Source organism: Pan troglodytes, chromosome 4, assembly GCF_028858775.2.
Source record: "Pan troglodytes isolate AG18354 chromosome 4, NHGRI_mPanTro3-v2.0_pri, whole genome shotgun sequence".
Lineage (NCBI taxonomy): Eukaryota > Metazoa > Chordata > Mammalia > Primates > Hominidae > Pan > Pan troglodytes.
In genome coordinates this window covers 61,011,096-61,035,283 of record NC_072402.2, presented here as the reverse complement: position 1 = coordinate 61,035,283, position 24,188 = coordinate 61,011,096, and the positions used below count along the sequence as shown (strand labels likewise).

General features: G+C 36.3%; 1 protein-coding gene across 3 annotated transcripts in view; it reads left to right on the top strand.

Moving 5' to 3' along the window:
* The window catches only part of NDUFS4 (NADH:ubiquinone oxidoreductase subunit S4), a 122,736-nt gene that overhangs the window by 63,839 nt on the left and 34,709 nt on the right, over positions 1 to 24,188 (top strand). For 2 of the 3 annotated variants that reach the window (XM_016952753.2, NM_001071794.1), the window contains 1 exon segment: positions 21,492 to 21,664. In XM_016952753.2, the coding sequence (XP_016808242.1) occupies positions 21,492 to 21,664 (173 nt within the window). 3 annotated transcript variants of the gene reach the window in all.

Sequence of the window (24,188 nt, the reverse complement as noted above, 5' to 3'; positions counted from 1 at the left end):
TTTTATTTCTTTTTCTTGTCCAATTGCTCTGGCTAGAACTTCCAGTACTACATTGAATAGAATTAGTAAAAGTGGGCATCATTGTCTTTTTCCTCATATTAGAGGAAAAGCTTTCAGTCTTTTCTGGGTTTGTGTTGTTGTTTGGTGTGTTTTGTTTGTTTGTTTGTTTTTGTTTTTTGAGATAGGGTCTCTGTGCAGTGGCATAATCTTGTCTCACTGCAGCCTTGAACTCCTGAGCTCAAGAGATCCTCCCACCTCATCTTCCTGAGTAGCTGGGAATATAGGCACACACCACTATACCCAGATAGTTTTGGCTTTATTTTTTGTAGAAATGGGGTTCGCCATGTTACCCAGGCTGGTTTTGAACTCCTGAGCTCATGCAGTCTGCCTGCCTCAGTCTCCCAAAGTGCTGGGATTACAGTTTTCTGTTTTCTTTTATCATCATTACTGTGTAGGTAATGTGTCTTTCTTAAGACTACTTTTATGATAATTATCTTATCTTTAAACTTCAGAAATTTTGTTACACTGTGTTTTTGTGTGGTTTTCTTTACATGTATCTTGGTTAGGGTTCATTAAGATTCTTGGAATTTTTGATTAGTATTCTTAAAAATTGGAAAATTTGGAAATTTTTCTTCAAAAAACATTTCTGCTTCAATCTTTCATCTTCTGTAACTATAACACTTATATTGTACTGCTTAATATTTTCTAGCCAGTCACTGAGGCCCAGTTTGACTTCCAGTCTTTTTCCACTATGTAGTGCAATTTGGTTAGTTTCTATTGTCCTGTCTTCAAATTTACTGATCTTTTCTTCTGTTGGTGTCCAATTTTCTATTAATCCCTTACAGTATTTATCATTTTAGATACTATATTTTTCAGCTCTAGAATTTCTATTTAGTTCTTTAATATAGTTTCCATTATTCTGCAGAAATTTTTGAACTGTTCACTCATTTTGTCCATCTTTTTTCTTTAAATCTTTTAACATATTTATAGTCATTATTTATAAATCTACATCATTTCAGGGCCTATTTCTATTGATTATTTTGTTATTGTAGTTGTTGTTTCCCTTTTACATACACATTTAATGATTTTTTTAAAATTATACCTTAAGTTCTGGGGTACATGTGCACAACGTGCAGGTCTGTTACATAGGTATACATGTGCCATGCTGGTTTGCTGCACCTATCAACTCATCATTTACATTAGGTATTTCTCCTAATGCTATGCCTCCCCTAGCCCCCCACCCTCTGATGGGCCCTGGGTTGTGATGTTCCCCGCCCTGTGTCCAAGTGTTCTCATTGTTCAACTCCCACTTATGAGTGAGAACATGCGGTGTTAGGTTTTCTCTTCTTCTGTTACTTTGCTGATAATGATGGTTTCCAGTTTCATCCATGTCCCTGCAAAGGACATGAACTCATCCTTTTTAATGGCTGTATAGTATTCCATGGTGTATATGTGCCACATTTTCTTTATCCAGTCTATCATTGATGGGCATTTGGGTTGGTTCCAAGTCTTTGCTGTTGTGAACACTGCCGCAATAAACATGTGTGCCTGTATCTTTATAGTAGAATGATTTATAATCCTTTGGGTACCCAGTAATGGGATGGCTGGGTCAAATGGTATTTCTAGTTCTAGATCCTTGAGGAGTCACCACACTGTTTTCCACAATGGTTGAACTACTTTACACTTCCACCAACAATGTAAAAGCGTTCATATTTCTCCACATCCTCTCCAGCATCTGTTGTTTCCTGACATTTTAATGATCGCCATTCTAACTGGCATGAGATGGTATCTCATTGTGGTTTTGATTTGCATTTCTCTAATGACCAGTGATGATGAGCATTTTTTCATAAGTTTGTTGGCTGCATAAATGTCTTCTTTTGAGAAGTGTCTGTTCATATCCTTCACCCACTTTTTGATGGGGCTGTTGGTTTTTTTTCTCATAAATTTGTTTAAGTTCTTTGCAGATTCTGGATATTAGTCCTTTGTCAGATTGATAGATTGCAAACATTTTCTCCCTTTCTGTAGGTTGCCTGTTCACTCTGATGATAGTTTCTTTTGCTGTGCAGTAGCTGTTTAGTTTAATTCGATCCCATATGTCTATTTTGACTTTTGTTACAATTGCTTTTGGTGTTTTAGTCATGAAGTCTTTGCCCATGCCTGCATCCTGAATGGTAATGCCTAGGTTTTCTTCTAGGGTTTTTATAGTTTTAGGTCTTACATTTAAGTCTTTAATTTATCTTGAGTTAACTTTTGTATAAGGTGTAAGGAAGGGATCCAGTTTCAGCTTTCTACATATGGCTAGCCAGTTCCCAGCACCATTTATTAAAAAGGGAATCCTTTCCCCATTGCGTGTTTTTGTCAGGTTTGTCAAAGATCAGATGGTTGTAGATATGTGGGGTTGTTTCTGAGGCCTCTGTTCTGTTCCATTGGTCTATATATCTGTTTTGGTACCAGTACCATGTTGTTTTGGTTACTGTACCCTTGTTGTATAGTTAAAAGTCAGGTAGCATGATACCTCTAGCTTTGTTCTTTTGGCTTAGGATTGTCTTGGCTATGTGGGCTCCTTTTTGGTTCCATGTGAAATTTAAAGTAGTTTTTTCGAATTCTGTGAAGAAAGCCAGTGGTACCTTGATGGGTATAGCTTTGAATCTGTAAATTACTTTGGGCAGTATGTTTATTTTCACGATATTGATTCTTCCTATCCATGAGCATGGAATGTTCTTTCGTTTGTTCGTGTCCTCTTTTATTTCATTGAGCAGTGGTTTGTAGTTCTCCTTGAAGAGGTCTTTCACATCCCTTGTAAGTTGGATTCCTAGGTATTTTATTCTCTTTGTAGTAATTGTGAATGGGAGTTCACTCAAGATTTGGCTCTCTGTTTGTCTGTTATTGGTGTATAAGAATGCTTGTGATTTTTGCATATTGATTTTGTATCCTGAGACTTTGCTGAAGTTGCTTATCAGCTTAAGGAGATTTTGGGCTGAGACCATGGTACTTTCATGATACACAATAATGTCATCTGCAAGCAGAGACAATTTGACTTCCTCTTTTCCTAATTGAATACCCTTTATTTCTTTCTCTTGCCTGATTGCCCTGACCAGAGCTTCCAGTACTGTGTTGAATAGGAGTGGTGAGAGAGGGCATCCTTGTCTTGTGCCGGTTTTTAAAGGGAATGCTTCCAGTTTTTGCCCATTCAGTATGATATTGGCTGTAGGTTTGTCATAAATAGCTCTTATTATTTTGAGATACGTTCCATAATACCTAGTTTATTGAGAGTTTTTAGCATGAAGGGCTGTTGAATTTTGTCGAAGGCCTTTTCTGCATCTATTGAGATAATCATGTGGTTTTTGTCATTGGTTCTGTTTATGTGATGGATTACATTTATTGGTTTGCATATGTTGAAGCAGCCTTGCATCCCAGGGATGAAGCTGACTTGATTGTGGTGGATAAGCTTTTTGATGTGCTGCTGGATTTGGTTTGCTAGCATTTTATTGAGGATTTTTGCATCGATGTTCATCACGGGTATTGGCATAACATTTTCTTTTTTTGTTGTGTCTCTGCCAGTTTTTGGTATCAGGATGATACTGGCCTCATAAAGTGAGTTAAGGAGGACTCCCTCATTTTCTATTGATTGGAATAGTTTCAGAAGGAATGGTATGAGCTCGCCTTTGTACCTCTGGTAGAATTCAGCTATGAATCTGTCTGGTCCTGGACTTTTTTTGGTTGGTAGGCTATTATTGCCCCAATTTTAGAATCCGTTATTGGTCTATTCAGAGATTTGACTTCTTCCTGGTTTAGTTTTGGGAGGGTTTATGTGTTCAGGAATTTATTCATTTCTTCTAGATTTTCTAGTTTATTTGCATAGAGTTGTCTATAGTATTCTCTGATAGTAGTTTGTATTTCTGTTTGATCAGTGGTGATATCCACTTTATTATTTTTTATTTAGTCTATTTGATTCTTCTCTCTTCTTTATTAGTCTTGCTAGCAGTCTATCTATTTTGTTGATCTTTTTAAAAAACCAGCTTCTGGATTCATTGATTTATTTTTTTGAAGGGTTTTTTTGTGTCTCTGTTTCCTTCAATCCTGCTCTGATATTAGTTATTTCTTGCCTTCTGCTAGCCTTTGAATTTGTTTGCTTTTGCTTCTCTAGTTCTTTAAATTGTGATGTTAGGGTGTCAGTTTTAGCTCTTTCCTGCTTTCTCTTGTGGGCATTTAGTGCTATAAATTTCCCTCTACACACTGCTTTAAATGTGTCCCAGAGATTCTGGTACGTTGTGTCTTTGTTCTCACTGGTTTCAAAGAACATCTTTATTTCTGCCTTCATTTTGTTATTTACCCAGTAGTCATTCAGGAGGAGGTTGTTCAGTTTCCATGTAGTTTTGCAGTTTTGAGTGAGTTTCTTAATCCTGAGTTCTAATTTGATTGTACTATGGTCTGAGAGACAGTTTCTTGTGATTTCTGTTCTTTTACATTTGCTGAGGAGTGTTTTGCTTCTAATTATGTGGTCAATTTTAGAATAAGTGCGATGTGGTGCTGAGAAGAATGTATATTCTATTGATTTGGGGTGGGGAGTTCTGTAGATGTCTATTAGGTCTGCTTGGTGCAGAGCTGAGTTCAGGTCCTGGATATCCTTGTTAATTTTCTGTCTCGTTGATGTGTCTAATATTGACAGTGGTGTGTTAAAGTCTTCCAGTGTTATTGTGTGGGAGGCTAAGTCTCTCTGTAGGTCTCTAAGAACTTGCTTTATGAATCTGGGTGCTCCTGTATTGTGTGCATATACGTTTAGGATAGTTAGCTCTTCTTGTTGAATTGATCCCTTTACCATTATGTAATGCCCTTGTTTGTCTTTTTCGATCTTTGTTGGTTTAAAGTCTGTTTTATCAGAGACTAGGATTGTAACCCCTCCTTTTTTTTTCTTTCCATTTGTTTGGTAGATCTTCCTCTATCCCTTTATTTTGAGCCTATGCATGTCTTTGCCTGTGAGATGGGTCTCCTGAATTCAGCACACAAATGGGTCTTGACTCTATCCAATTTGCCAGTCTGTGTCTTTTAATTGGCTCATTTAGCCCTTTTACATTTAAGGTTAATATTGTTATATGTGAATTTGATCCTGTCATTATGATGCTAGCTGGTTATTTTGCCTGTTAGTTGATGCAGTTTCTTCATAGCGCGGATGGTCTTCACAATTTGGCATGTTTTTGCAGTGTCTGGTACCAGTTGTTCCTTTCCATGTTTAGTGCTTCCTTCAGGAGTTCTTGTTAAGGCAGGCCTGATGGTGACAAAGATCTCTCAGCATTTGCTTGTCTGTAAAGGATTTTATTTCTCCTTCACTTATGAAGCTTAATTTGGCTGGGTATGAAATTCTGGGTTGAAAGTTCTTTTCTTTAAGAATGTTGAATATTGACCCCTACTCTCTTCTGGCTTGTAGGGTTTCTGCTGAGAGGTCTGCTGTTAGTCTGATGGGCTTCCCTTTGTGGTTAACTCGACCTTTTTCTCTGGCTGCCCTTAACATTTTTTCTTCATTTCAACCTTTGTGAATCCTACGATTATGTGTCTTGGGGTCACTTTTCTTGAGGAGTCTCTTTGTGGTGTTCTCTGTATTTCCTCAATTTGAATGTTGGCCTGCCTTGCTAGGTTGGGGAAGTTCTCCTGGATAATATCCTGAAGAGTGTTTTCCAACTTGTTTCCATTCTCCCTATCACTTTCAGGTATACCAGTCAAACGTATATTTGGTCTTTTCACATAGTCGTATATTTCTTGGAGGCTTTGTTCATTTCTTTTCATTCTTTTTTCTCTAATCTTGTCTTCTTGCTTTATTTCATTAATTTCATCTTCAATCACTGATATCCTTTCTTCAGCTTGATCGATTCGGCTATTGAAGCTTGTGTATGCTTCACGAAGTTCTCTTGCTGCATTTTTCAGCTCCATCAGGTCATGTAGGTTTTTCTCTACACTGGTTGTTCTAGTTAGCAATTTGTCTAAACTTTTTTCAAGGTTCTTAGCTTCCTTGTTTTGGGTTAGAACATGCTCCTTTAGCTCGGAGGAGTTTGTTATTACCCACCTTCTAAAGCCTACTTCTGTCAATTTGTCAGACTCATTCTCCGTCCAGTTTCCTTTTCTTGCTGGTGAGGAGTTATGATCCTTTGGAGGAGAAGAGGCATTCTGGTTTTTGAATTTTCGCCCTTTATGCACTGGTTTCTCCCCACCTTTGTGGTTTTATCTACCTTTGGTCTTTGATGTTGGTGACCTATGGGTGGGGTTTTGGTGTGGATGTCGTTTTTGTTGATGTTGATGGTATTCCTTTCTGTTTGTTAGTTTTCCTTCTAACAGTCAGGCCTCTCAGCTGCAGGTCAGTTGGAGTTTGCTGGAGGTCCACTCCAGACCCTGTCTGCTTGGGTATCACCAGCGAATGCTGCAGAACAGCAAATATTACTACCTGATCCTTCCTCTGGAAGCTTCGTCCCATAGGGGCACCCGCCAGATGCCAGCCAGAGTTCTCCTCTATGAGGTGTCTGTCGGCCCCTACTGGGAGGCGTCTCCTGGTCAGGCTACACGGCAGTCAGGGACCCACTTGAGGAGGCAGTCTGTACATTATCAGAGCTTGAATGCTGTGCTGGGAGAACCACTGCTGTCTTCAGAGCTGTGAGGCAGGGACGTTTAAGTCTGCTGAAGCTATGCCCACAGCTGCCCCTTCCCCCAGGTGCTCTGTCCCAGGGGAATCTGGGATTTATTTGTAAGTCCCTGACTGGGGCTGCTTGCCTTTTGTTCGGTGATGCCCTGCCCATAGAGGTGGAATCTAGAGAGGCAGTCAGCCTTGCTGAGCTGTGATGGGATCCTCCCAGTTCGAACTTCCCAGCAGCATTGTTTACACTGTAAGGATAAAACTGCCTACTCAAGCCTCAGCAATGGCGGACTCCACTCCCACCACCAAGCTCCAGCATCCCAGGTCGATCTCAGACTGCTGCGCTAGCCATGAGAATTTCAAGCCAATGGATCTTAGCTTTCATGGGCTTCATGGGCATGGGACCTGCCAAGCCAGGCACCGATGGGAATCTCCTGGACTGCCGATTGTGAAGACCATGGGAAAAAGCACAGTATCTGGGCAGAAGTGTACCATTCCTCCAGGTACAGTCTGTCACAGCTTCCCTTGGCTAGGAAAGGGAAATTCCCCGACCCCTTGCGCTTCCCTGGTAAGGCAGTGCTGTGTTCTGCTTCGGCTCGCCCTCCGTGGTCTGCACCCACTGTCCAGCCAGTCCCAGTGAGATGAACCAGGTACCTCAGTTGGAAATGCAGAAATCACCCATCTTCTGCATCAGTCTTGCTGGGAGCTGCAGACCAGAGCAGTTCCTATTTGGCCATCTTGCCAGAAAATATAGTTAATGATTTTTAAGTGTGTAATTGATGTTCTGATTGCTTTGTTACTGGGAGCCTAGATTTTACTGTCTTCCTTTATACAGCATTTAGATTTGTTTCAGCAGTCTACTACTGCTGATCAGCTTAATCCTTTTAGTGATTGATATTAAGCATTGTATGGGCAGTCATAGAGTTGCTCTTCTTCTTACGTTTAACCTTTCTTGTGTCTCAATTTAATGCCCAGAGTGTTCAGCAAAATCTTTACTCTGACTTGTTAGAACTTCTCATTACTTGTCCTACTTCACAGAGTCTCATTGTAGACAAAGACTGTGCAGATTTCTGAAACTCCTTTTTTGCTTAACTCCTCTTCAGAACTCTGCCTCAGAAATGTCATTTGACTCAGCATGTCTGAATGCCAATCCCTACCTTTTCTGCTCTGTGAGATTGCTTTGTTCTGCTTGGGATTTACCTTTCTGTACCATAGTCTGATATGTGCCCCCATGCATGAAGCTGAGACAATTATAGGACTGCATCTTGAGTTTTCCTTCTTTCAGGGAACACAGTGCTGTGCTTTCTGTTATCACATTGTCCAATACCTGAAAACAGTTGCTTAAAATAACTTCCCTAGTTTTATTGTTTGTAAAGGCAAGAGTGGTAGTCTGATCCCATTATGGATTGCAGCAGGATCCATATACTACACTGTGACAATTCTTTTGCAACAGTGGCTTTGTTAATGAATCTTTATTTTTTAAACCAACCTTTAAAAATGTGCTCAGTTATTGATGTTCTCAATTCTCTTTATAAAACATACCTACTAACACCCTTGACATACTACATATGTGGCTTAATTAAGGCTTCATTTTAGTATATTGCCAGACTTCAGCTTTCAGTCATTGAGTCGTATGCTTTATCAAGACTCAGCGAGCTTACTTCCATACCTGTCTCTGCCAGTTATACTTGACATTGTAATTCATAATGTAATTGAGTGCTATAATCTGCTTATATGAGGACAAGAGAGTCCTTTCTGTAACAGTTCTGTTGAATACTTTGAGAAGATGATAAAGGTGAATTTCTAATGATAGTGTTCAAGACATGGAACCCCACAATATGGCGACTTGGCATATTGAATGTTTTATGAAGAAGGCAGAAGCAAAAAGGTCGCTGTGACCTTCCCAACTCCCTGTCTCTTATGAGGTCAGTTGTAAAACCTAGGAAGGATTTTTTGACCTTTCCCTGACCATACAACCTTATGTGAGAGTTGCCTTACCTATACATTGAGGAAGATAAAGGATCACAGAGAAGAATCTGAACAAAAAGCCTTGCTAAGTTTCTGCAGTCTATTACCATTAGATCACACCTCCTTTATCCTATCATATTTCTGACTACCCACTCTTCATCTAGCCTACACATAAAAACACACAGGTTTAACTCTTTTTTGGGTCTTCATTTCCGTATGAAGGCTTCTGTGTCACATAAAACTTATATTAAATAAATTTGTATGCTTTTCTCTTGTTAATCCGTCTTTTGTTTTGGGACCCTCAACCATGAACCCAAGATGAGTAGAAGAAAAGATATTTTGTCTCCTTCATACTAATAATTCCTGTCAAAGTATGTTGAGTAAGGCAATTGTAAAAAGATTGTGTGTGGTGTAAAAGGAAATCATTAAATTCTAGGCAGATTTTGGACTCAGATTATTTCACAAACATTTTTATATTCTCACTTCACATTTACAAAACTGAAACTATAAATTGTAGATGGTGTATTTTCTTGATGGTTTATGGAAAAAACACCACTTGGGATTTTGATAAATGGACCTATACTCAAAAGGCATTGCCCAAATCAGATTATTAAAAGAATACACATGTACATTCTTGCATTATAATATAATGTTTAAGGTTTGTGTATATTGCTTACTTAAGTGTTTCCCTGGTTTTACTAGTATGTTCAGGCAACTGAGCTAGGACCAGTTCTTAACAACAGAAAGGAAACTTCTGTTGCATAGTTTTTTATTCTTATGCTAAATTGACAAGGAATCCCCTTACACTTTTTTAATATGCCTTCTTGCAATCTAGTTTGACTTGCACATCATTGCCTCATGAATATTTCATTATTAAATCTGAAGCATTCAGTTTTCAATCCATTATTTTCTCTTATTTCCAGTGTCCTTTTCAGATGTAATTAAGTTCCTTTATTGCTTAAACCATTGCTTGATTTTAGGAAATTTATGTTCTGGCCCTTTGTCCTGATATTTGTTTATCTAAGAATTATTTCATCTTTAGTTCTTTACTGCCATACCTTTTGTTTTCATAACTGTTAATGTATGCTATGTGTTCTTTAGCCTTTTTAATTTATTACCAGGAGATGAAGAGTACTATTTAATTAAGAAATAATAGATTGGTTCTGTTCTGTTCTGTTCTTTCTTTGCTTCCCTTTCTTTTCCTTCCCTTCCCCCTCCTTCCTCTCCCTCTTCCCTTTTTCCTTCCCTATGGGTCTTGCTTTATTGCCCAGGCTGGTCTCAGATTTCCTGTGCTCAAACAGTTCATTTGCCTCAGCCTTCTAAGTAGCTGGGATTACAGGCATATGCCACCTTATCTGGTTTAGACTGGTTCTTTTCAAAAGGTAATGTTATATAAGTTCCAGGTACCTTAGGGCCAGACTTTTTTTTTTTTTCACCTTTTATTATAGCTTCTGAAAAGCTGCCAGGTATCCTAAGATAGGTACATGACTTGATGATTTAAAAATCTGAAAAATCTGGCTGGGTGTGGTGGCTCACACCTGTAATCCTAGCACTTTGGGAGGCCGAGGCGGGTAAATCACCTTGAGGTCAAGCGTTCCAGACCAGCCTGGCCAACATGGTGAAACCCCATCTCTACTAAAAATATAAAAATTAGCTAGGCGAGGTGGCAGGCACCTGTAATCCCAGCTACTTGGAAGGCTGAGGTGGGAGAATTGCTTGAAGCCAGGAGGCGGTGGTTTCAGTGAGCTGAGATCACGCCATTGCACTCCACACTGGGCAACAGAGCAAAAACTCTGTTAAATAAATAAATAAATAAATAAATAAATAAATAAATAACCAACCAACCAACCAACCATAAAATCCATCCAGATATGGTGGCTCATGCCTGTAATCCCAGCTACTCAGCAGGCTGAGGCGGGTGGATTGCTGGAGTTCGAGACCAGCCTAGGCAACATGGTGAAACCCCATCTCTACAAAAAAAAAAAAAAAATGCAAAAAATTAGCCAGGCAGGGAGGCATTTGCCTGTAGTCTTAGCTACTCAGGAGGCTGAGGTGTTATGATCACCTGAGCCCAGAAACTCAAGGTTGCAGTAAGCCATGATTATGCCACTGCACCCTAACCTGGGTGATGGAGTGAGATCCTTTCTCAAAATAAATAAATAAGTAAAAATAAAAAAGAATCCTGAAGTATTGGGTTAAAAAGCAAATCCATTAAGCTGCCAAAAAGTTGAAATTATTAAATGTTATACTTTTGTAATTCTAAGTATTAAAAAATGTATTAGTTTAATAATTTTCAGAATGCTTCTGTTAAACATACTGGTTTTCATCTAGGCATTGATCCTTCATTTCTTCGTTAAGCATATTTTTCAACGATTTCAGTTGTTCCAAAGTTTGAACTTAGAAAACAAAGATTTTTAAGTTTTCCTTATAAAAATGCAAAAAGGTGTTCTAATAGATTTTTCTTATTTGGGGGAAAAATTGTATTTTATATCATTTTTCTAAAATTGCATTTCATCATAAAATAGTTTCTTAGTAGACTTGATTTGGTTATGTCATATGTCAAATCATATACTACTATTAGGGAGAAAATCTTTTGAATACCCATTGCAAAGTTTATGGCTGACACTGCTATAACAAAAGACAGATTAACAAGAAAAAAATGTAACAAATGTTTTACTTATTATTTATTTTTTAAAGAGATGGGGTCTCACTGTGTGGCCCTGACTGGTCTCAAACTCCTGGTTTCAAGCAGTCCTCCCACTTCAGCCTCCCTAGGAGCTGGTATTACAGATGCATGCCACTGTATCCAGCTAACAGATTTTTTAAAAAACCAGTTTTACAGGCAGTGGCAGTCTGATAGATTTTCCTGGTTTGCAGTCTGAATGTCACAAAGGTTGTCTACACATGAGTTGTGATTTCTCTGAAGTTTCTATCAATTTATCCAGCCACAGTTTGTAAGACTTCAGGAAAAGGGAAGTTTTAATTTCAGTAATTCCAAGTCAAAGAAACTTGGGAGAAAATTGGAAATATTAGTTTGGAGAGCTGTAGCTAGATATTAGAAGAAACCAGAAGAATTCAGGATTCATTTCAGTTTGTAGGTAAATAACAAAACTTCAAAAACAATGTGCTGGGATCTAATAATAGGTGCACTATAGTTTTCTTCTAAAATGTAATTTTTCTTTCTACAGTCATTCTCATTTTTATCAAAGATAATCAAACTAATTTGTTTGCAAAACAAGTTTAATCTTATTAAACTTAGTGATATGGTTCGGATCTGTGTTCTTACCAAATCTGACGTGGAGATGTAATCCCCGACATTGGAGGTGGAGCCTGTTGGGAGGTAATTGGATCATCATGGTGGTCCTTCTCGAATAGGTTAGCACCATCCTGTCTGTGCTGTTCTTGTAATAGTAAATGAGTTATCATGAGATCTGGTTTTTTAAAAGTATGTCGCATCTGCCCCCTTCTCTCTTCCTTCTGCTCCAGCCACGTAAAGATGCCTGCTCTGGCTTTGCTGTAAAAAGTAAAAGCTCTCTGAGGCCTCCCCAGCCATGCTTCTTGTACAGCCTGCCAAACTGTGAGCCAATTAAACCTCTTTTCTTTATAAAATACCCAGTTTCAGGTATTACTTTAGCCAATTAAACCTCTTTTCTTTATAAAATACCCAGTTTCAGGTATTACTTTACAGCAATGTGAGAACAGGCTAATACACTTAACCTGATTATTTACATTATGTGCAGCATAGGCTCTTTTTAAGTCTGCTTTGCTGGAACTTTTCATAAGGAGTCTCAGATTGGATTTGTAAAAGCCTCTCGAGACTAGAAGGCCAAGCCAAGGACTCTTCATAAGACTTTGCATTTGTAGAGATTAGGTGAATTCCTGTTTGAGGTCCCCAAGTATCCTGAGGTTCCTGGGCCTTCCAAGAAGTAGCATTCCTTACTCACCTAGCTGTAAGGCAACCATACAACCATGTATTCAAGTTACCAGGCCAGTTTTTTACCCCTAAGGGGCTTTTATTGGCTCCATAAAGTCAAACTTAGTTTCTTAAAGTTATTTGGTTGTATTTGAAAATAAGACATTCTAGTCAAAGCCTTGGTAATATAAGCAGTAAATACACAATTTCCTGTTACAAGAACAGATTCTTCCTGAACTTGTACAAGTAACTATATTGTATAAAAATAAGAATACTTGCTTATAGTTCCTGGATTCTAGAAGGATTATGCAGGGGGAGAATTTTTTCCATTTTTGTTTATAAAAGTATACTTTGCCAAATTGCTGTAAGCTGTATAGATAGCTTAAAAGAAAAGAAAAAAGAATTTCCTTAAATCTGGAAAACAAAACATTAAAGACCCACAATGTTTCAAACAACAACAACAAAAATATCCTCATTAGTTCATTCACCCTCATGTAATTCTTGTTCTGCTTGATTTTGATGAACAGTTTCACAAACCCATTAGTTTCTTCATTCGAGTTCTGGAAATTCTTATGCAGTCCAATGGTATAATCTGAAGGTTACCAGAAATCTGTGTTACAGAGTACTTGTCAGTCTTTTTCATTAATCCCCTTGAAGATGAGGCAACTTAGACTATTGCTCACTGCAAACACTTTGAGAGAAGAATCAAAATATATAGTAACTGTCTTATGAATGACAGAAGATTTAAAATGGCCGTGGTTAAAACTCTGATGAGCGTTCATTATTATAATGATGCAGTTGGCAAGGAAGTTCGGCAGTTTTTTGGTATACAAAATGTTAACATACTAGCCAGAATTATGACTGATAGCATTACACCAGAACATATCAGAATTTTTGAAATGTCAATTTATGGAACACTCATTAATAATATACTCATAGATAATAATTTTGAGAAGTCTAAACATCACTTATTATTTGACAGTTCTTCCCATATAATTTAACTTATCAAATGAGCCTAATTAATATCTCCAACAGATTGAGAGACAAATCCTTTGAGACTTTCCAGGGACCCTCTGGAAAGTTCCAAAATCAGAGGTTTAAAAGACATAGTTTAGAATTTTACTTTAAGAAGTAAAAAATGTCAAAAGGTTTAAAGCATTTGATTAAATAGGCCCATAGGGCACTGTGAAACATTACCAAAGTGACAAAAGATTTTAAAGGCAAACACAGAAAACTACATAGTTACAAATATGTGGAGCTAAATAATGAGAACAAATGGACACAAAGAGGGGAACAACAGACACTGGGGCCTACTTGAGGTAGGAGGGTGGGAGAAGGTAGAGGATTAGAAAAAAATAACTATCAGGTACTATGCTTAGTACCTGGGTGATGAAATAATTGTCCACCAGACTCCCATGATATGAGTTTACCTATATAACAAACTTGCACTTGTATCCCTGAATCTAAAATAAAAGTTAAAAAAAAATTATCTTGATAAAACACAAAATCTTTGTTTATTTGGCCAGTTACTTAACAGATAAAGGAAAACCTTCACTTTCTTAAACCGGTACTCCAGGAAAACTTTGTCATTTTAACAGAGAAGACCAAATTTCTAGTTTTGCATCAGTGTACTATTAATACTATAGCTATAGCTAATGTTAATAAAACTATGTAAATGAATTCATTCAGTTTCAGCCATCTTTGACCACATGAGATAAGATTTTTTCCCCCAAGATTCCTTTTCCATAAGCCTTTTTTAGTCTTGAAACAAATATCCAACTGCTTTTTCTTCCTGCTTTTTTCTCTTATTCTGGCAAACCAGTTATTTTACTTTAGCACAGAATTAATTTACTCTCTTTTTTCCCATAATGGAAAATATATCCTCATGCTTTAGAACTTCTCTTACCAAGAAATACATCCTTTATTGCATTTTTTTGTATAAAAGTTGTTTCTCTTCACCCTTCTTAATTTCTTGTAGCTTAAACTATATATATATATTAGAATTTTAATACTTAGCAATTGTGAATTGTCATGTAATAATATTCTGTAGATTAATACTATTATGATTTCTAGAAACATGCTTCCTTATAGTACAATTTCTCATTTTTATTAACAGACCAAATATGTTTAGCTACTCTATAGTGTATAAAAGCAATATTCCAAAAGTATATAAATTCAAATTTATGTTCAGCAATTAATGTTTCAGCATTTTATTTTACTAAGAAATGACCTAGACATTTAATGAATATCTGTTACTTAATCTTACTTAAGTATAACTTTAAGGTTGCAAGTTACCAAAAAGATTTTGGAACCTCTTTTTAAGTTGACATCTTGTATAAAATGTTATTATTGAAGAGTTCACTTACAAATTTTTACTCCAGTTATATTTATTTAACTTGTTCTCAACAATTATACTTAAACTGCTCATGACAACTTCTTGAGACATTAAACAAAGCTAAGCATCATTTTATTTTTCTTGTTGAAAAATCAGGCAGTTATAAAAAATATCACAGAAGCAAAGAAACTAAAAAGTTAAACTTTGTTTAAACTTGTTTCTTCCTCTCTCTTTTTTTCTTTTGATAACAGTTATCTCCCTGAAGTTTGTATTTCTAAAAGATAACTATTGAATTCAAGAAAAGACAGGTAGGAAATTTACATCTCAAAGGCATAGAAAAAGAATGTAAGTTTTTTCCAGGGAGGAGTTTTATAACATATTTGCCTATTATCAAATATTTTTCTTATGGAGGCTGTGGACGAAATTTTTAGGTGAGTGAGTGACTGAGGAAACATCTAGCAGTTGTCTTTCCCCAGAGTCCATCTAAGTGAACAAAACATCCATTTCTGTTTTCAGATAGTTTTTTTTTTTTTCCTCTTCTCAGCATTACGTGGTTGCTTTTGGGAGACCTTGAATCCCTTGAGAGTAGGGGTACTTAAAGTTCAAATTACTGAGGGGCTGAAGTGGAAAGTGAAGGATTCTGGCAGGGGTAGATGGAAGGATGGCAAAGTAGGAACTTGAAGGGGAACATATCAAGATTCAAAGTTACTTTATGGAATATCAAAAGGGGGAAAGGGGAGCAGAAGAAAATGGAAGAAAAAGGTCCAGAAGGAAGAGGAAGGAGCCAGTGTGGGCAGTATCTTGGTCCATTTGTGTTGCTGTAAAGGAATACCTGAGACTGGATAATTTATAAAGAAAAGAAATATATTTGGTTTATGGTTCTGTAGGCTGTGCAAGAAGCATGGTGCCATCATATGCTTCTGATGAGGCCTTCAGGCTGATTCTACTCATGGCAGAAGGTGAAGGTGAACCGGCTTGTGCAGAGATTACATGGTGATAGAGGAGGCAAGAGAGAGAGAATGTGTCAGGCTCTTTTAAACAACCAGCTCTTGGAGGAACTCTTGCAGAAACTAATAGAGCAAGAACTCACCCATTACCACAAGGACAGCACCAGACCATTTGTGAGGGATCTGCTCCAATGACCCAAACACCTCCCGTTAGTCCCCACTTCCAACATTGGGGATCAAATTTTAACATGAAATTTGGAGGAGACAGCCCTTTCCAAAGATAGGCAAAAAGAAAGAAAAGACTTTGTTGCTATAGTGGTTATGGATCTCCAGTTTCCCATGGAATATGGCATGCCTGTAATCACACACACATTAATCTGTGACATTAACCATATGACTGACCAGCTAAGGTTGAGATGACAGAATCCCCTTAAAGACCGGGACCTTTATTACAAACTTCCCTGGGAGCTGGTGTGGTTGGACAGAGAATGTCCTTTAAAAAAATGTTTGTTATTTTCTTGAGGACAGAGATCATGTTTTCACTGTTGCTCATTGTGTTCAGTGTCTAATATGTAGTAAGTGCTAAAAAATACGTTGAATAAATGAGAAACATTCTTTTTGTTGCCGAAGGTAACCACTTCACATATTTAGTACTCATTTTGGTATAGCAAACTGATTTTATACATGATGAAAAAGGAGTCTATTAATTCGCCCAAAGTTGAGAACTGGGATTCCAACCCAGTTTTGACTCAGCCCTTTGCTTTTAGCCAAGGCTTTCCTGCTCAGAAGGATCTAGGAGTGGTAAAAATAGTTTGTGAGATTGAAAAACATGTCTCTAATTATTAGTTTTGTACTCCTTGTATGATTAGTAGCATCATTTGCATGAACTATTTCTATCATATTATCCACAGCAGTTCATTCAAACTACACTTTTGGCTCAATGATAGTTTTGCCCAGTATGCAAAATATAACAGATGTCACATTCCAACACTTGATTCATTGCCTGGTTGGACTCCAACATCAATTTGTTACTTTAACAAACAAACAAAAGTTGGTTCTAATGGCACAACTCAAATTTATTTTTATGTTTTTTATTGTATCTGAATCTATATGGCCCCTAAGCTTTTAGAAGTGTTTAAGTTCTTCCACAGTAAGTAAATAGATATGATAATGCTATCTGCCAACTCTTTATATTTTTTAAACTGTAAAATTTATTTTGTAAAATGTCCTTATTTATGAAACCTTTAATGAGTTTCTTGCTTTAAGTATCTGTGGGTTACTTGAAAGAAAGTTTTTATTACAGGTCTAAGACTTGCTTTTCTTTGAACATCTTTTATGGTTGAAATAGAATATAAACTCAGTCATCAAATTTAGATTAGTTTTAGCTGTAAATAACTAATAGTCTGCGGTAGAACAAGTTTCTATAAACAGTATTTTTAATGTTTCAATATGTGCTCTACTAAAACTTTTCAGCATTGATCCATACTAACATGCAATTTAGTGAACTTACTAGGAAAAGCATGATAAAAGTTTTGGCTTTTCTGGGCGTACTGAGAGATCTAGCAAAAATGAATCCCAAAGTGCAAAAACCTTACATTTATTTCTCTTTATGACAAGTGTAAACTGTTAAGGTTAAGTGGGTGGGGCAACCGGAAGTAATTACTAAGGCCAGTGGCATTTTTGTGGTTTAATAAAGGCAGAAGCTAATTATTCAGTTTTTATTTAAGTGAAATGGTGCCAAAAAGGAGGTTGCTGTGGAGCAGCTGCACTCCTTCAGTGTTGCCCTAATTTACCAAAGACACAACTGTCACAAACAAAACTTTTAAACTTGATATATAGCCACAAAAGTAAGGAGGCTTTTGTTTGGAGTGCATGCAGAAGAACTCCTTTATACAAATCAACCGGCAGATGACGGACAATGATGAAAATTTGATTCTTTGAAGTCATAATAGTCATTGAAATGTGTGAAATTCTGGTATTGAAAAGAGAGCGGCCAGCAAGACTCTAAATCCTGGGTGGTTGCAAGAAGCTTGCTGGGAGGTTTTTCTGCATTTTGACACCAACTTCCCATTGCTTGTTCCCTGCTTCCTTTGTTAAAGAAAAAAAAAGTTGAAATCACAGAAGATAAATGGAGACAGTTGATAACCGAATCATACAGTTTTAATATGGAAAACTAGTATTTTATCATGAAAATTGGTATTTGAAAGAATAAAGTTCATATACATATACTGGTACATTCATAGTGATTTTTTAAATTTTCTCTTCATTTATGTAGACTTGTGAAATGGCAGGTCAGCTATCATCTCCTCCAAAATGTAAAATTGTTGAAGATATGGTGTTGAAAGAATGAACTTTGGAATTATGACATGCATCTTTCCAATAGCAAATTTTGACTTGAATGCCCTTAATCTGTGAATTATCATTGACTTGTTATCGTTTATTAAAATAGCATATTGCACATAAGGTTGTATTTCTGAAACTTTATTAGGATAATGACATTAATAATGGAAACATAGGTTTCATACTTGACCCAACTATTCAACAATTAAGTTTTAAAATTCAGTAAATCTGTGTATATTACTTATAGAGTAGCTTGTTTTATTGGAATTTACAGATAATTATTAACTGGTGAGTCTTGAGGTTCTTCGGGTGCCAGCTTGAAGGCTTTTCATACCTATGTGATTTAGTTTTTTGAATTATTATTTATAAATTATTTATCTCTATTTTACCAGTAAAATAAGAAATTTGTAAAAGGCAATAGTGACATCTTTCTCCAAAGCATGTCTAGCTTTTCTAAATAGGTTTCAAAAACTCACAGGTGATCCATATTGCCATACAAAAGTAGAAATCCATAAAGAATACAATTAGTTCAATATAATTTAAATAGTTTGCAGATTTTAAATTTTTTTGTGAAAGTTAGATCTCAGGTAGCTCCGTGTGAATTTAGAGGGAACCACACAAAGCGTTGAAGACACAAGTAGAGTTCAGCATAGCGCCTCATAGTTCTTTTCAAGTGTTCCATTGTTTTAATGGAATCTTGGAGTGGGAGCTTTAGCCCATTGAAATGCGCTTAAAGAACAGGTTCTTCTGTCACTAGCCGAAGCTGTGTGGATGAAATGATAACAATAGGGTGTCGTGATGCATTTTTAAAGTGAGAAATCAGGTTGTCTAGACTGAGAGTGTGCCTACAGGGACTAGGAATTTTAGAGCCTCTGTGCCCTTTAGGTGTCAAGTATATGAGAGATGCCAAGCCTCTTTATTCTGTCTTTGGCAGCAGCTCAATTGGGCTGTAGTACCTTACATGTCTTCTGCATGCAAAAACTGATTCTGTGTCATGACAACTTGGGTTCCCAAAATCAGAAACCCACTTGTTCAAATGCCAACTTTAAATTAGGGGAAGATACCGATAAATAATTGCCGTAATTCGAGAAGACATGGAAGATTGGTAGTTATGAGTTCAAAATATAAATAGCTTAGCAACATTGTGTAGACACTTTTTAAAAAAGGTTTTCTATATACTGTCCTTTCTACTTTGTAGCTCAAATACTGTTTTATAGTATAAATCAAGAAATACTATTTCAATTTTTTTCAAAACTTGAAAAAGTTTAAAATCTTAAGTTTTTTAATCACTTTGGCATATATGCAACACAGTATAGAAGTAGGTAAAGTAAAAGTGTTTCCTCTAATCTTCCTGAGGTAACCAGTGTTAAGAGTTTAATGTGTTTCCTTTCATATAGTTTTAAAAATAGACATAACTTACAGCTCCAGCTTTTATGAGCTCAGCCCAGAACAGAGGGGATGCTTTGGAATTTGGAAAAGATGCCTCACCCCATAATTCTATAACATGCTTATAGTGTTTGTTTATACCCAGCTTAAGCTGTAGCTGAGGAAACGAGACAGATTAAAGATATATAATATTAAATAATAAACTACTATGGCAGATTGCAAGTATTACAGTGAATTCAAAGGAGGAATTAAACATTGTGGACTTCCCAGGAGTTGAGCCACTTTAAGCTCTTAAATAGAGAATATATGCTTCAGGAAGTCATTAAATATAATAATACTTAAACTTTTTTTGAAGTTGAACCTGAATATTAGAAATTACCAATTAAAGTATTTCACACCTTTAAAAATTATGTGCCAGCTTCACTCATTTTTACTTTAAACTAGATGTAGGGAAACTTTAAAAATAAGTAAATGTAGGCACATATTAGAAGTGCATATTTGTGTAAATATTTATATGGATAATTTTGATAGTTTCTGTAAACAAGCTGTGACAAAGTAGCCACACCTAATTATTGACGCAGGTGGAAAGGTATTGTGTTAAATAGAGGATTGGTTGCCAACTAAAATAACTTTAAAGAATTGGTTTTTAATCTTGTGGATAGAGATAATAGTCAAGTCAGAAATGTGTTTCGTGTTTTTCCCACTAGTACGTACTAGCTAAGAATACTTACCAGCTAAGTATTCTTGCAAGTTATTTGGTTCATAGCATTGATAGATTGAAACTACAAATAAACATTAGTCTTCATTAGGGTGTGTATTATAATGACATAAAAATTCACAGACGTTTTCTAGTTTTCACAAATTTGGTATAATCATTTTTATATTAACTCTTGTTTTTACCAAGTTATCCAAAATTTACGTTAGTAAGTGAACCATGATTTTAAAATGCTTCATTAATAAGCATATGGTTGACCCCAATGTGATTTACTTTGATCAAATAAAGTATTTTACCATTACTAAATGGAGATTTAACCCATTTATGTCTGAGGTTGCAATTTTTAGAATTTTTGCAATCAGACCTTGGCAATGGCCTTGAGCAGTAGGATATAAATAACTCCCACATGCTTAGCGTTCCAATAATGGAACACTAGGAATAAATAAGTTTTAAACTCTGAATTACTTTACTAATTTGTGTCCTGACTGCTACTATGTTTTGATAAATGTATCTACTCTGGGGCATCAAAATTCTGTGCATTTTCAAAATGAGCATTTGTTACTGGATAAAATTATAGAAAAATCGAGTTAAAGTTACCATTGTTTTCATCTCACATTTTGGCAAAAATTATGCCACTTTTTGGGATTACTTTTGCAGAATGTGTTTGATTGTATCATTCTCTCTATAGTAGGTTTCACCAAAGGGAGATACATCACAATGCTAATTAAAGTTGTTAAATTTACAACTTTACAAAAAGGTTCAGGTTTCCCTCTCAAGGTAATGCCTTGTGGGTAAGCAATTTGACACAGAAATTATAAGTAACAGATTGTCTTCTATTTAAGATTTAAATAAACATGCAAATAAGGATTTACTTTTTATATCCCCTTTTCATATTTCCTTTGTATTTTTTCTCCTCTGACTAGTTCACACTTGCTCACAAAGTAAGAGCATTGTTGACTACAGGCTCTTCTGCGAGCAAACAGTCTCTTCAGAAAATACCAATGCTTTGTTGGACAGAAGGGCGTAAATTTTTTTTACGATCCTTTTCCACTGTCTCCACTACGTTCCCCTAAATAAACCATTTACAGGTATCTAAATAGTAATTTATGTTGTAAAGTATCAGAATGGTAGTGAAATAAGCCAGAAAATTTATCTCAATTTATGAACAAATCTGAATAGAGTTGCATGAATATAGGAAACAACAAAAGTACATTAGTGAGTATGTAGGCTGTTTGAAACGTGTTTTTTTTTTTCTTGTTTTTCTGTAGGATATCACTACTTTAACTGGCGTTCCAGAAGAGCATATAAAAACTAGAAAAGTCAGGATCTTTGTTCCTGCTCGCAATAACATGCAGTCTGGAGTAAACAACACAAAGAAATGGAAGATGGAGTTTGATACCAGGGAGCGATGGGAAAATCCTTTGATGGGTTGGGCATCAACGTGAGTACTTTATTTTAATGTGAATATTGTCAGCTATCTTTTTCTATGTAGATCTTTCTTCTAAATATGATTTTCAAACTCTTTTATGTACAATATGCTTATGACAGTACTTTTTGACGCTGTTAAGTACCACTGTGCTCAAAGATACACATTATATATTTAGATATTCAGATAAGTGTGGCTTAGCACAATAAACTATGACATAGTCTTTTTCAGAGTACTACTTATTAGATAAAAATGACTGAATTTCAGAGCACTGTTTTGGAACTCAAAGCTATGTATACAGCAGTCCCCCCTTATCTGCAGTTTTGCTTTCTACGGTTTCAGTTATCCGATGGACAGTACAATAAGATATTTCGAGACACAGAGAGACTGCCCTTAATATAACTTTTCTTACAGTATGTAAGTGTTACAATTGTTCAATTTTATTACAACTTATTGTTAATTTCTTACTATGCCTAATTTATAAGTTAATCATAGGTCTATGTGTTTAGGAAAATATAGGATTTGATACTATTCGTGGTTTTAAGCATCCACTAGGGGTTTTGGAACTTGTCCCCCCTCAGATAAGGGGGAATACTGTTTTATCCAAGATACTGTAAGAATGGTGTTTATAATATAGTGACACTTTAACTTGTTTTAAAATTACAATAAACTTCTTTGTAATATATATTATATATATATCTTTTTTCTTTGTAAGGGGGGTAGGAACTAGGTCAATTTAGAAATTAGCTAACTTGAGAGAAACTTATAAGTTCCTGAGATATTGTGATTAATAATAAATAATAATAAATTACTTTTAATTTTTATTTATTATTTTCTTTAGAGATGGGGTCTTGCCCCCTTGCCCAGGCTGGAGTGCAGTGATGTGATCCTAGCTCACTGCAGCCCTGAACTCCGGGATGATCAAGCGGTCCTCCCACCTTAATCCCCCAAGTAGCTGGGAATATAGGTGCATGCCACAGCACCTGGCCAATTTTTTTTTATCTTTTTGTAGAAATGGAGTCTCACTTTGTTGCCCGGGCTGGTCTCGAACTCCAGGCTTCAAGCGATCCACCCACCTCAGCCTCAAAAGTACTGAGATTACAGGTGTGAGCCACCATGCCTGGCCATTAAATTGCTCTTTAACAGTGTATTGGAATAAATTCTTGTGGTACTAATGAAGTCAGTGACCTAATTCTCCATAATGGAATGGGGCCCAAATGTTAAGTAGGAGGGCTGATTCTAGTTAAATTAAAAAGCTGTCATTAGAGAAAACATTAGGCAGATAAGCTAGAAAATTGTCATTCGTATTGAAACTCTTAGAACATTATGTCCGGTCTCCAGTTGAAGGTAGTTATAAACTTAAATTAGAAAATGTAGACTGTCTTGTTTTAGAAAAGTATAATATTCAACATCATTTCCTGTTGATTACTTGGGAGACTTTTTTTAGAAAACATCTGTCATGTTGCAGTTTAAATAGAATTATATTTTATTAGGCAAATGATATATAGGCACAATTTTTTAATTTTTTTCTTATGTTGCAGTTTAATTAATTTATTAAAATGAGAAAAAAGTCAATACAAATTCAATTAGAACATCACAAAAATACAAATGTACTTCCACAGATCTACAAATTTGTTATAAGATTAGTTATAATTCAGTGTGTCATAAAATTAAGAGAACCAAAATGAAACACTTTGCTAAGAATATTCTGCTTTATCAAACCACCTAGGTAGAGTCTTGAGCACTCACTGGTAATAAAGCTGAGAAATAGATACTTAACCAACTTAGTCTTTGGAGTGAATCTGTATATGTGAGATGAGCCGCCATGTCATGGTTATAAGGAAGGGATGGAATCGGCTCATGTCCCTCAAAGCCCATAATTGTCATGTCTCCTGTAGTAGTAGTACAAGACCTGGCCTGGAAATTGTTAGAAAGGGGAACTACCACACGGAAAACTGAATCTACCCAGTTTCTGGAAAACAACAGATGGAGGAACATTTGGCTTCCAAACTTTTTCATATGTAAGATAATTTTCCTAAGTAATCTTGCTCTAATTGGTTGTATATTCTCAGTACTTGTCAAGAAAACAGAAGTCTCCCATTAACTCTAGCTTCAAAGAATAAATACCAGGTCAGATTTCCCAATGCACCTTATTGTTTCAAGAGATTCCTGGTGGTGCCTGCATCTGTAAGAATGGTCATATACAGACAAAATCAGTGGTTCTCAACTGAGGGTGCTTTTGTATCCTTAAAACATTTGCCAGTGTGTGGAGACATTCCTGGTTGTAATAAGTGGTGGCTTCTGCTGACATCTAGTTAATAATGGCAATACTATGAGACACAGGACTGCCCTCCTTTGCAACCAAGAAAAAATTTTCTGGCCCCCCAAAAGTGGAAGATGCTGAGGATTAAAAGCCCCAGTATCAAGGAGAATACTTTGAGACCATTTTTTTTTCCTTACAGAAACACAATATCCCCACCGATGTGAGATGTTAGATCACATTTTTGTACAAGGGTGGTTGTGGTAGGTAGAATTCTAA